This window comes from Sparus aurata, chromosome 2, assembly GCF_900880675.1.
Source record: "Sparus aurata chromosome 2, fSpaAur1.1, whole genome shotgun sequence".
Lineage (NCBI taxonomy): Eukaryota > Metazoa > Chordata > Actinopteri > Spariformes > Sparidae > Sparus > Sparus aurata.
This window is the reverse complement of record NC_044188.1, coordinates 9,627,656-9,640,942: the sequence shown is the minus strand read 5'-3', so window position 1 is coordinate 9,640,942 and position 13,287 is coordinate 9,627,656. Positions and strand designations below refer to the sequence as shown.

At 42.0% G+C, this 13,287-nt stretch overlaps 2 protein-coding genes across 2 annotated transcripts; both read left to right on the top strand.

Annotated features, from left to right (window-relative positions):
- Positions 1-49: 49 nt before the first annotated feature.
- On the top strand, positions 50-6,534 carry rskra (ribosomal protein S6 kinase related a). The gene is made up of 12 exons (XM_030442140.1): positions 50-281; positions 1,284-1,535; positions 1,612-1,695; positions 1,779-1,847; positions 2,158-2,227; positions 2,671-2,778; positions 2,919-2,959; positions 3,042-3,069; positions 3,390-3,479; positions 3,775-3,863; positions 5,280-5,390; positions 5,488-6,534. The coding sequence occupies exons 1-12, from the start codon at positions 252-254 to the stop codon at positions 5,776-5,778; spliced, it is 1,263 nt and encodes a 420-aa protein (XP_030298000.1). The 5' UTR covers positions 50-251; the 3' UTR covers positions 5,779-6,534.
- A 2,051-nt stretch (positions 6,535-8,585) lies between these two features.
- On the top strand, positions 8,586-12,075 carry LOC115594762 (fructose-bisphosphate aldolase C-like). Its single transcript, XM_030439010.1, has 9 exons — positions 8,586-8,715; positions 9,635-9,780; positions 9,884-10,095; positions 10,188-10,242; positions 10,328-10,488; positions 10,570-10,653; positions 10,758-10,932; positions 11,019-11,218; positions 11,303-12,075. Exons 2-9 carry the CDS (start codon positions 9,669-9,671, stop codon positions 11,393-11,395), a joined length of 1,092 nt encoding a protein of 363 aa, XP_030294870.1. The 5' UTR covers positions 8,586-8,715; positions 9,635-9,668; the 3' UTR covers positions 11,396-12,075.
- The last annotated feature ends 1,212 nt before the right edge of the window (positions 12,076-13,287 follow it).

Genomic DNA, 13,287 nt, shown 5'->3' with positions numbered 1-13,287 from the left:
GCCGGCAGGTCTGTGAGTCGCAGGAAGTTTGGGAGCTGAGGGATGATTGATCATTAATGTGACAGCTCTAACTGGAGCGGAATGGAGCTCGTCCCTCTCTGGATGACTGTCTGCAAACATCTCTCCATCCTCGCACACACGAACACGTGGATCAAAGATGCTGTAATGGACGGCGCGCGGCTGCAGAAGAGCGCGAGGGGACGATCTGACGCCTTTACACGCGTTTTAATGTGAAATGCTTCGGTTTATTTATGGGCAGCGACGTCAGCAGACACAGTAAGGTGAGTGCTTATTATAATTATCACACGACATAAGAAATATTGTTGAGAACAGATGCCTTGTTTCTGAAGAGCTGATGGTAAAATGTTTTTACAATTAAGTTACTGTGTCGGGATTTTTCAAAATAAAGGTAAAGTGTAAATAAATCCGCGTTTTAAATGCATTAAAGTGGATTAAATCCGTGCTTCAAGGTGTTAGGGTTGGTCCTGTTGTCAAAAATAGAGCTATTGATCAGCTGTTAAGTGATCAGTGACCTTCCCTCCAACAAGCAGCATCAGGGTCAATAAATGTTTGGTCTGACTGAAGCACTGATGTAGCTGAGCAACAGAAAATGTGTCCGATTAGATTTTTTTTTAACATCTTGTGTGTTTATTTTCAATTCAAATTTCTGTATTAGTTCTCTGTTTAAAATGCAGATAAGTCATAAATGGTATCTATAGAGTAAATGGATTACACAACATGGCATTTTTGACCTATAATAATTGTTAGAAGTGGAGATTTAAGAGGTATTTAGATGTTTCACATAAGTGAAAACAGTAAAAATGTAAATGAAGTTCTACATTAAAAGATTTCTCAAGTTCAGTTGCAGAAATGTAATCAAGATGTGCAGAACTGCTCTTTTCAGATTATTGTATTATCATGTAATGAGTTACATCACTGTTGTTACTTAAGCAGCATTTCATTTCAGTGGTGGAATGTAACTTATTACATTTACTTGAGTACTTTCTGATACTTTACTTCCACTCCACTACATTTATTTGGTAACTTTAGTTGACTAGTTACTTTGCAGATAACATGCAGCATCAGGGTCAGTGGATGTTTGGTTTGACTGTAGATTATAAATGGGAAATGACCTGTTATCAATCGGTCACAGCTGGAAGAAACACCATATCCATTCAGCATCCCTACTGAGTGCATTAGCTTGGGTCATTTTACCTAATTGCATCCGACTCCTGATCATAAAGCACCGTTCAAGCATTATTCATATTATTTTCTTCATCTAGAGAGAGAGACCAGCTGCTCAGCGTCGATTCAGTCATGGCTTCCTGTCCAACATCGGGGTCTCCATCACTCACAGACTCGGACACTCAGCTGTATTTTCTCGGCCAGTGGGACCGGACGTCAGAGCGCCCGTCCCCAAACTCCCTCTGCCTCCAGAGGACAGAGCTCAGGCGTCAGTCACACAGAGGACTCTGAAATCTGTGTTTCTGCCTGAGTTCCCAATGCGTACATTTCCTGGACAAGACCAGTTCCAGGTACACAAAACTGTCCAACCGAATTATAAAGCAGAGCAGTGGAAACACAGAGTTAACTGTATTTCTGTGCTCACAGATCCTGGGCTTCATAGCCAAAGGCTCGTATGGACCCATCCTGAAAGTGAAGGACGTTCACAAAGACAAGACATATGCTGTTAAGGTTTGTTCAGTAATAGTCACTAGAACAGTTCTGTAAAAGAACTTCAATCATGTGTTTGTGTAATAATCTTTGTTGTTGCGTAGATTCTACCAAAGTCCGAGATCTTGAATCATGGAGCGGTGGAGCAGTCCAAGGAAGAAGTCATCATTCAGGTATCATAGAGTAAAACTATCAGCTGTGGGGGAAAGGTAATTAAAGGCCTTATTATTGCGCTTAAAAGCCAAAACTGAGGTGTTTAGTTACAAGGTTGGAAGTATTGTATTGTTCTTGTCTTTCGATGTGGGGCTGTATAAACTACTTTTCCCCCAGTCAGTGTATGACCTGCAGTCATACTTCTGTGTGGAGAAGCAGCGGGAAGCACACCTGAGACTCACCTAAAAACACATATCAGTTTAAGTCACTCTTTTATGTGCATCTCCTACTGTTATATTCACTCTGTGTGTGTCGACTGTTGCATTGCAGCGGCAGCTCAAACACCCATTTATCCACAATCTGCAGGACTGCTGGCAGACGCAGCGCCATCTCTTCATTAGTGAGTTAATAAGTATAGAAACGATGGCATGGTTCAGCCCTCTTCCCTCCTCCTCTCCTTCCTTCTTCTTTGAGTTTTTTCTCTTGTGGTCAAACCGACTGCTGCATCCTTAAAGAAAACAAAATCTCAGTGCTGGATACTGAAGAGGTACACTGCCATCTAATGAGAGTGATGGGTAAAGCTTCCTGCATGAGCTCCAGCTCGGATCAACTGTGATCGGATGTTAGTGCATCCAGGTTTAACAAGACAGATGCATGTGTGTGTTCTTGACTTGATTTCTTCCACCCTTCTTTCCCCAGCAACATGATGAGAAAATCTATTGTTTCCCCCCATAATTTCTTGACATTTAATTTCAGAACATGCTGCCTTGTGTCAACTCGCTTGCTGCTTTCAAAAGTCGTAAGAAAGCGTCTCTCTGTGTTTGTGTCTCGTCCTCTCTGCAGTGTGCGACTACTGCAGCGTCGGAGACTTGTACACCTCCTGGTTACTGAAGGGCCGATTCGGGGAGGATGAGGTTCGGCTATTCGCTGCAGAGCTGGGCAGCGCGCTGGGTGAGTGTTCATCCGACTTTAAACATCAAGAGTTCATTGTGTTGAACTTCAGCAGTGGCTTTTTTTGATAAACAGATAGACAGCTCCTTAGTTTGTATCTATTCTGTTCTCACTTCCTGTCTTTTGTTTGTTGCGTCTAGGGTTCCTTCACAACTTAGGGATCATACACAGAGATATAAAGGTATTATTCTTACTGGATATTTCATGTATTTATTGTGTATTAATGACTTGAAGGGAAAATAATTTAACTGTTTTTCTTTCAGATGGAGAACATACTTTTAAATGATCGAGGTAACTGTCTTTATATTTGACTTCTGGTCTGTACAAACATTTTAGTCAGCGAATATTTGATCAAAAACACTTTTTTTTTTATTAGTCCTGCAAATGCTCAATGACGAATAAAAGAAGAGGCTCAAATCTGACAGGTCACAGCAGACAAAATATGAAGGACAACACACAAACTAACACAAGAACAGTTACATATACAATAGACGCGTCAATATCAATCAATAAAAAACAATCCATTCAAATTGAAGACTCTTGCAGAAACATTTCCTGCTTCGCTCCATCATTAGAAGAACATCAGTCTCAGCGTGTGTGTTTTGTTTCAGGTCACGTTCGTCTCTCTGATTTTGGACTCTCGCGGCGGCTCAAGCGAGGTGGACGGGCGTTCACGATATGTGGCACCATCCAGTACATGGGTGAGATCTTGGTTTCATTTCCTCGTAAATAAAATGCATTTCATGGCAGAGTGCCATGTGTGTCTGTTTCAGCTTCAGCGTGTTGGTTGACTGCATCACAGCGACATCAGAGCCCCACCTGCGTTCTCCTCCCGTTGGACCCGGCTGACCCAGTTGTGGATGCGATGCACCTGTGATGCAATTTGCACGTTTTTCGTCACCACTGTGCTGCAATTTGTGTATTTGTGTTTCCCTCTTTTCATTTTCTGATTGATGTTGATCTTTTTGAGTCGTTTTTCTGTTTTTGTGGGAACAGCTCCTGAAGTTTTAACCGGGGGTCCGTACAACCACGCTGCTGACTGGTGGTCCCTCGGCATCATGTTGTTCTCACTGGTGAAAGGAGAGGTGAGGACACATCGACTCTGTGTTTATTGGCTCTGTATTCTGCTTTTGTTTTTGATAATATATTTAATTGTTTTACTTTTAATCCCCCTCATACAGTTGAACTACTTCCATTTGCCCGTACTCTATTGAAATGACGGCTCTCTGCAGTCGCTCTGGCGGCTTCTCTGTCATTTCCCTGCCGTGCTTTTTAATCTATATTCCAAATTCTATTCTTATATTGTTTACTGGTGTTTTGTTTATGTCGTGTAAGCCGCTGGAAGCTTAATTGCCCCTGGATCAATAAGGTTTCTATTTATATCCACATCGATCAGCCAAACCATTAAAACCACTGACAGTTACACTGAATATCATCCATCATCTCTTTACAATGCAGTGTTATGCTGGGGAACATTAGGTCCTGGTATTCATGTGGATGTTCTTTGAAACATAAAGGCCCTGACGAACCAAAATGTCTTCAAAGAACGTTGAAGGATGACCGCCGCGTCCCTGGTAGATGCAGAGACACGCAAAGACTGCAGCTGACGTTTTACACCTGCCTGAAAGGAAATATCTCCTCTTATATACAAACTGTAATGATTAAGCAGCATTTTTTGACACCACTGTCACTCCTAATGGAGATTATGTCTGATAAAAAGTCGCAACATAAGGAGAAAATGTGCTAAATGGCTGAAATCTTGGATGGTACAGCATCCGGCTCAAGGGGCTTTCTCTTTCTTTTCCTGTTTCCAATTTATGCACTGATTTGCTTACCTGAACAGCCAATCACAGCCAAATTTTTCTCACTGATGAACCACTGCCAATTCTACACGGTCGATTGGCCAAAAAGGCGCCAAAAAGGGCCATCGATGCAGCAAACAGTGCAGGACACACTGCACCGACTAGTGACACTGACGACCTTATCGCCTATCTTAACAGCTCTGGAACAAGTCAGATCCAGGGAGGCCCCATCTCACAACCCACAAGACTCAAGTCAGCCCCAACTGTAAAGACGCTGACAGCCCCATCCTTGTTTTAGTGTAGTGGTTGTTGTTGGTTGAGATTGCGCCTCAATAGGTCTGACTTGTTGCAGCGCATCCCACGGATGCTCAATCAGATTGAGACCAGGGGGGATTTGAGGTCCAGGTTTGCACCTTAAGGTGTTTGTGATGTTCCTCGAGCCATTTACTGAATTGTCAGGGTGTGGACAAATGAACATGCAGAATTGGCGGTGGCTTGCTGAAGTATCCTTGATCGGACTTGTTCCTCCATCAGGTAGTGCCGTAGCTATGAGGGGTTCTGCTTGTTCTGTGCTGGTGTCTAGATTCAGAGATGATCGATGATATTCAGTTTGTCTGTCAGTGTTATGAATGTTTTGGCTGACCGGTGTACGTCTATCTTTACACCTGGTCACTGAGGTTTGTGTTTTTCCTGTTGCAGTTTCCTCTCCCTGCAGAGCCGGACCACAGCACCATGCTGAACAAAGTTGTAGATTTCCCTTACGTCCTACCCAACACCTTCAGCTCGGCTCTGATCTCACTGCTCACCGAGGTTTGTAAATGTCATCCTGTTCTCACTAACCTACACTCCGTGATCCTTCTGATGTGTCACACTTATCTGTTAATCTAATTTCTCTACATCGAGGCAGCTTTTGTGCAAGAATCCCGCGAACCGGCTTCGTAACCTGGACTCTTACAAGATGCAGGCCTTCTTTCGCGGCTCTTCGTTCGACTCTGTCATGCTTCAGAAAACGCCTGTCGACGTCATCCTCGAGCTCAGGGCTCATCCCGACTGGGCAGCCAAAGCAAGGAGAGGTCTATCACTGGACTGCTTTGACAACTTTGACTGTGATCAGATCCTTCATTCTCCTTCTACTCCCACTGAACTGTCTCCTACTGTAGACCTGAGCCCGGCCACAGAGCAGACATGTGAAGCATAAGACTGGACTCTGTTTCTGTGCCTGAATACAGAAGCTGAATGGGGATGAGAACCTCTATTTTGTCAGTGTTCGAATGATCTGTTTCCCTTTGTAATTTGTTTATGAAATGATTTGTTAACTACTGTTGTTCTGCCACGTTTTGTATTGCCGTCAGTGAATCATGAGCCAGTATTTTAGATACCCTTATATTATTATTACTACTGTTTGTTCATTTACAGTATTGTAATTCTGTGAAATAACTTCAAGCATCTCATCCTTGAGCTTCGATTTTTGTCAGCAAACATTTTGTGCTGCTTAACGTCTATCTTTCATCTCCTCGCTCTCACATGTAGTTGTATTTATAATTTGGATACAATTTATTACCAAGGAAAGTCTGTTAATGGGGGAGAAGTGTTTCATTTGTGTCTTTATTAAGTATTGTTATTAAATTCTGTATTTGTTTTACTGTACATAACACTGACATGGCTGTATATATATAGATAGATAGCCTTTTCTTTCACACTTACGACTAAATGAGGTCTGTTGTCTGACTGCAGCGACAGAGATTTGTCTTCATTATGTCCTTTTTCAGTCCAGCAATTGTCTTTTAAAAAAGAATCGAGTGCCAGAATAAACTTATTAATCAGGGTCCATAATTACAAATCTGAGATTATTTATACACAGAATTGTACCTATTACCAGTGGATGCTGGAATGTAAATTAAGGACATGTACGTGCTGTACTTCTACTTCAATACATTTTGGAAGCCATAGTGTACTTTTCTTCACTTCACTGATGATCATTGAGCACTGGTTTGACAGCAAGACGATCTTGACTCAAACTCCACTTTCTCGCCTTTTCCGGAGCTCCATCTCACAGTCTTTGATTCGGTATTCATACAAGATACATTTATCTACCTGTTTTCACATGACTGAATACTGACCGGACAGTCACATGATGGCAGCTGAGCCATCTGCCATGACAGGAGAGGAGACTCAATCTGCTGAGGAAGACCATGAGGTGTGGCTGAAAGCTCCAAATAAAGACAAAAGTCAATGTTGAGTCAAGACAGAAGGCTATGCGATGGCTGATATCTCCAAAACTCACAATTCACATTCAATGCAATTCGCACCAAGAAAATCTAGATGGATAAAGAGAACTACAGGTTCGGGGTGAACGGTCCCTTTGAAGACGTCTTGTCCACGTTGGCTTATTAAAAACTGAGACGATAAAGTTCATCCTTACCCTCGAAAATGACAGTTAACAAGACGATCTGACCAGGAAGTGTAGAATGAACTTTAAATGTCAACTCTTTAAGCTGCCAAAAATATACTTTAAGATGAATAAAGGCGAGAGGAAGAGCATAAAGGGCTTCAAAATCCTCCTTCACCATCATGAATCAAACGTAACAAGAAAAACAACCTCTAAAGATTAAACTTATCTGAATCCGTCCATAAACGGCTCTGTGAGATAAGTAACTTACTTCTATTGTTGTATTTAACATATCACACGTCTTAATCTAAATCAGTTCTCATATGAACGTCGTACCTGGATATATTAAGGCCATCTTTCAGTTGTGGGTCGACCTATTTAGAGGAGCGCTCACAAACCCATCGAGGACAACCTTAATAGGACAGAAAATTGAGGACCAGATAAAGTATCATCATTAAATGCTTTTTAATTAGGTAACAGAGGGAAAAAAAAGAGAATTGTCTCAGCGGAGGCAGCCACGTATCTATTTAGATCTGTATCTCCTGAATGGGAGAGCACCGACTCCTCCTCCCCGCTGCCTCCTGACATTGAATTCCCTCTCAGGCCCTTGTCTTAGGCAGGTCCACCATGTCTGTGTTGTGGCTGTATAGTGGCAGGCAGTCCATTGACCCATATCTAGTTTCAGAAGCACACTGACCCACAATAGTGAAGAAAGGAGTCCCCTGAAATGCTGGAGAGTCGTCCCACTGAGTCCAACCAAACAGTGGCATTATATAACGCGACACACAACAGAAAACATGCAGTTTCCTGAACGCAGCTTGAACTGAAACGATGCAGAGGACCACAACTCGGCGCCTTTAACTCAGCAGGACTTAAACTTATCAGGATTTCACCTGAAAGATGGGAATGATCCTGGTTATTCTGCAGAAAAGCATAATTTTTTTTCCATTTTTGAGCTCTCAAACAGCAGCCAGTGACTCATAGAGGGAGGAAAACGGTTGAAAATCCCTTCTACAAAACGGGAAATGATTTCGCTGACCTATTTTTTGGGTCTAATTTGGGCCTGTTCATTTACATTGAGTGGAACCTGGAAATGATTTCTATTTCCGACACGCTTCTTTTACAATTTAAAGGAAGACACTGAGTGCATGAATTGCTCTGAGACTGAAAAACTCCAGTGAATTGGAGGGTGAAGGCCGACCGAATCATCAGGAGACTTGAAACTTTCCTCGGGGCCCATTTTTACTAATTAAAATAAAAATAGCACGCCACAGGGGGACGGTTGGACGCTTAAATTGGGTTGCTATAGGCGTAGAGGGTGCTGACAGAATACATTTATTAATTTACAATCAGACTGAATGTGGAGCTCGAGCTGAAATAGTATTTTGTATAGTGTGTATGAAAATTTGAATCAACAGGCATCTTATTAACATCAACACGGCACGTTTAGAAGCACTAGTTTGAGTTATTAAACACAAAGTGACTGAATTATTGCTAAAAGAACGTCTCAGCTTTAAAAACAAGCAGCTGTGTGACCAAAAATAAAACGTTCTTTATCTTAATAGAAGAGTGAATCATCAAAAATCTTCTAATTTATGTGGGGCGAAGGTGGGTGTGCAAGCGCCGCCCAGGGGTGGAGGCTTCTGAGGTGTGACACACTTGAGCTGGATACAAACTAGAGCTGACGGGGAGTCTCCGTCAGTGTTCATCTCATCAGAGGACGGGACACATTTCACTTTCTGTCAGGTGAGGACTTTTACCACTCAGATCCCTTCTTATCTCTTTAATTACTTTTTTAAAAATACTTTGAGACTTCAGGTTTTGTTCACTGACTTCACTGCAACTGCATCAAGTTGAATCTGAACTCAATGGAGACAACTGAGTTGTTAAAGATGACTTCATATTTGATCTAATTTAAATCCTGTTCTCTACCTCTTTAGCCTGTTTCTTGCGCTACTCTACACTAAAAAACTTCAGATTTGTAATTAAATGTACATCTTCTACCTACACTTTTGAAGTGTCATATTTAATGCAAATCTTTCTGTCATGTTTCCTTGATGTGACTATATGTAACTTAATAAACACCGTGTTTATAAGCCAAATATTATAAATACATTGAATGCATTTCAAATCGTTTATCATGTTCTACTATTATTTAATGTATACGGATTGACTCAACATGAAAGGAAAAACATTGCATTAAGTATGACCCTTTACATTTAACCTATATAAAGTTATTAGATATCATTACAATACTTAAAGTCAAGTTAAAGTTTTAGGCAGGTTTTGAATGTTCTTATGAGTTTATTTACAAGAGAACTCAAAAAGACTAATATTAATATCTTGTATTATCTGCATAAAATGGTGATATTTGGTGAATTACAAGTGGCTTTATTTCTGTGACCTACAATCACAGGATATTAAAGTAATCAGTCTATTATTTCCTTTATTTAACAGTCGTGCACTTAAAAGTTTACAGTTGGCTTTAAACCCAGACTTTGATTGGGCTTTATGTTTTTGAGAACTGTGTCTACAGAAGCTGATATGAGAGACTAAAGACCTAAGACATTACCTATTTTAACAAGCTTCATGGATGAATAATATCTGACTTAATGTGGTTGTTAATGTGTGAATAATACAATCATGAGGTCACATCTTCTACCAGAGGCTGTAGGCTGAAGGACAATCACTCGCTCAGGATGACGCACCAGATCCCCACACTCTCCGAGGCTCAGAAGAGGGAGCTGCATGAGACTGCTCTACGCATAGTTTCTCCAGGGAAGGGCATCCTGGCTGCGGATGAGTCTGTGGGTCTGTAGCACTCTCTCTGTCTAACTTTGGAGCACCTGTATGCCATCAAAGGGCAGTCCAAAGACTCCACACTAACGTCCTCTACAACGTGTGTTCATCACAGGCAGCATGGCCAAGCGTCTGGCCCAGGTCGGCGTGGAGAACACGGAGGAGAACCGCAGACAGTTCCGGCAGATTCTCTTCAGTGCGGACGAGCGCGTCAACAACTGCATCGGAGGGGTCATCTTCTTCCATGAGACGCTCTACCAGCACTCTGATAACGGCGTGTCCTTCGTCAAGATGATCAGGGACAGGGGCATCCTGGTCGGCGTCAAGGTGGAGTATCAAGTCACACCAGCCCTTTTTAATCTTAAAGGTTGATTTTCTGATCATATATGTGAGACGATCCTCTGATTTTCATTCCTCAGGTGGACAAGGGTGTGGTCCCCCTGGCAGGAACTTCTGGAGAAACCACCACACAGGGTCAGACATGTCAGTTTTGCTTTGGTCACCAACTCAAACGTTATAAGACAATTAATGGATGTGTTTTTTAAACCTCTGCCCACAGGCCTCGATGGACTGTCAGAGCGCTGTGCCCAGTACAAAAAGGATGGAGCCGTCTTCGCAAAGTGGCGCTGTGTGCTCAAAATCAGTGACACCAATCCATCCAAACTTGCTATCACAGAGAATGCGAATGTTCTTGCACGCTACTCCAGTATCTGCCAGCAGGTCAGGGCCCACTATAACAAGGTGTAATAACTTCCCTGCACATCTTTGTCTTGTTCTGATGATCTCTCCTTTCTCGGCCAGCATGGCATCGTGCCCATCATAGAGCCGGAGATTCTGCCTGATGGAGATCATGACCTGAAACGCAGCCAGTACATCACTGAGAAGGCGGGTTTCCTTTTGCATGTGCATGGGTGTGTGAAATTGCTATAACGGTGAAGAGAAGAGGGAGGGATGAATAACCTCTAAGATGCACCAAACTGTCTTTGCAGGTCCTGACTGCTGTGTACAAAGCCATGTCGGACCACCACGTGTACCTGGAAGGCACTCTCCTCAAACCCAACATGGTCACTGGCGGACACAGCTGCTCCACCAAGTACAGCCCAGAGGAGGTTGCTATGGCGACCATCACCGCCTTGCGCCGCACAGTTCCCCCGGCGGTCACGGGTAAGCCCAGGGAGGATTTAACACTGACATGTTTGAAGTTTGCAGAGACAGAATGAGAATAAAATGTTTCTGTCTCTTCCCTGCAGGAGTGGCTTTCCTCTCAGGTGGTCAGAGTGAGGAGGAGGCCTCCATCCACCTGAACGCCATCAACAACTGCCCTCTGGCCAAACCCTGGGTGCTAACGTTTTCCTTCGGTCGAGCCCTGCAGGCGTCTGCACTCAGAGCCTGGAGAGGACACAAAGAGAACGAGAAAGTCGCCACCGAGCAGTTCATCAAGAGAGCGGAGGTACTGCATGTCCGCCTGTTACTGTCAGCTGATAAATCCCTTACTCTCCCACTAACCAGTGTTTCATGTCCTCTCTGTCCACAGGCCAACAGCCTGGCATGTCAGGGGAAATACCCAAGCGGTGATAAAAACAGCGAGGTCTGCCACCGCAGCTACGGTTCCTGTCACGCATACTGAGTAGATGAGACGCCACATTTCAATCAGCATTGTTTTGCTCCATTAACATAACAATGAGGAGGCGTTAGTGTAAACCTTTTAGCTATTTCAGCGTTCTGACACTCGTGTGGATGTTACATGCAACAGCGTGTTTTCTTGCCTTGACAAATGAGGACAATCAGAACATGGCCTTTGGGTATTTCTAATGCATGAATCGAGTGAGAGATGTTTGCTTCACTTTTGTTATGGACGAACCGTTCGCTCTTGTGACAGTGCCACAATTAAAGCTTTAAAATCCTGCATCAGCTGCTTCGCATCACAAATACCAACCCGCCGTGTGCCGTGCATCCTAAGTTCTAACTGCAGAGCAATGATGTTAGATTGCATCACAGCAAAGCTGATTACAAATAGTGAATCTCTGACGTACAATTTGGCGGCGTATCTCTTTGAAGCTTCTCTGTGTGAGTGTGCACTTTAGTTTTGTTAGTGGCCGTGCACAATTACAAATATTGCATCAGAATTACCTTCAAGCTAATTTGCAGGAGGAAGAAAGTACAGCACAACAGTAACTTACAGCACAATGTGATTTCAGCGTGTTGTCATTCAGAATAGTCTTCTCTAATAGTGTCAGTGTGTAATAATCTGATAGTTCAAGTGTAAGCATTGTAAGCATTCAAACAATAAAAGAGTGTTCAGGTTGAGTCTGGTGTGGAGTTTTGTTTCACCTGAAAACATGAATTTCAGGTCGCCTATTATGTGATGTTTCAGTCTCATTGTCAGTCCAGACGGTGGCCCTGGGAGCTCAAAAAGATAACACAACCAAATTAAGAAAACATCTTCAACAATTTCACCAAATGTGGAAAATCTGCAAGCAGTGCAGACGACTATGAAACTGTGACCTGCTGGGTCTATAAAAGTACAATAATTGTTTATTTCAAAATACACATCCGCATCACATTATTGTTAGACTGTAAAATGTGTGTAAATCTGTCATGTATCGATATAAAGATTGTTTGGTCACGAATATCGGTATCAGCCCAAAAACTGTTTATTGGTCTGGCTCTCTAATTAAGGTTATTGAAGATGTTGATACAATATCATTTTTTTTTTTTTTTTACATTTTATTCTATTGTTTATTTAAAAGTCAGGGACACTTCTTCACATTTTCAAGAAGAAAATCAAACTAATTAAAGGGACACTTTGTAATTCTGGAAAACAAATATAGACTCGAATGCATTGTTGACTCTTGAGCCTGTGAAGCACTTCGGTCAACTTTAGTTGTTTTTAAATGTGCTATAGAAATAAACTTGACCTCGACCTTAGATATATATAAATATTTCCAATATTAATGAGGAAATACTACAAACTCTGAAATATAGACCTTTTCCATAATTAAATACACAAGCTGTTCTCAAAGGAAACTAAGGCCCCGGGAGTCTGGGATTACCGAAAGATTACTGCCACTAAAAATTCGTGTTATCATTATTTGTTTGTTTATTTGTTATTAAATTATTGTTATGTTCCATCGTTATTTGCTGAGAAAAGTAACTTTGCAGGGTACTTTAGAGTTACTAAATATTATGGTTAAACCCCTTTGCAACTCATTGCGCATGTTGTCCAGATGGTGTAAAGCCAACTCGACATGTACCTTTGAATGTGTTGACACGACCGTCATTTTGAAGCCTTCTTTATGGCCCACAATTAGTAACTCTGCAGCCGAACAATAGTGACAGATGTAATATAACATTTACAGCTCATTTTATTAAAAATCAGACAGCGAAATGGGCAGAGACAGAATATATGTGTTTTTAAAAATGCAACCAATGAAACTGTAAACTATGAGAGCTTACGCAGAAATGATAAAAGCATTATTTTTCAAAACACATACTTACAGTACATACAAACGATTTCAG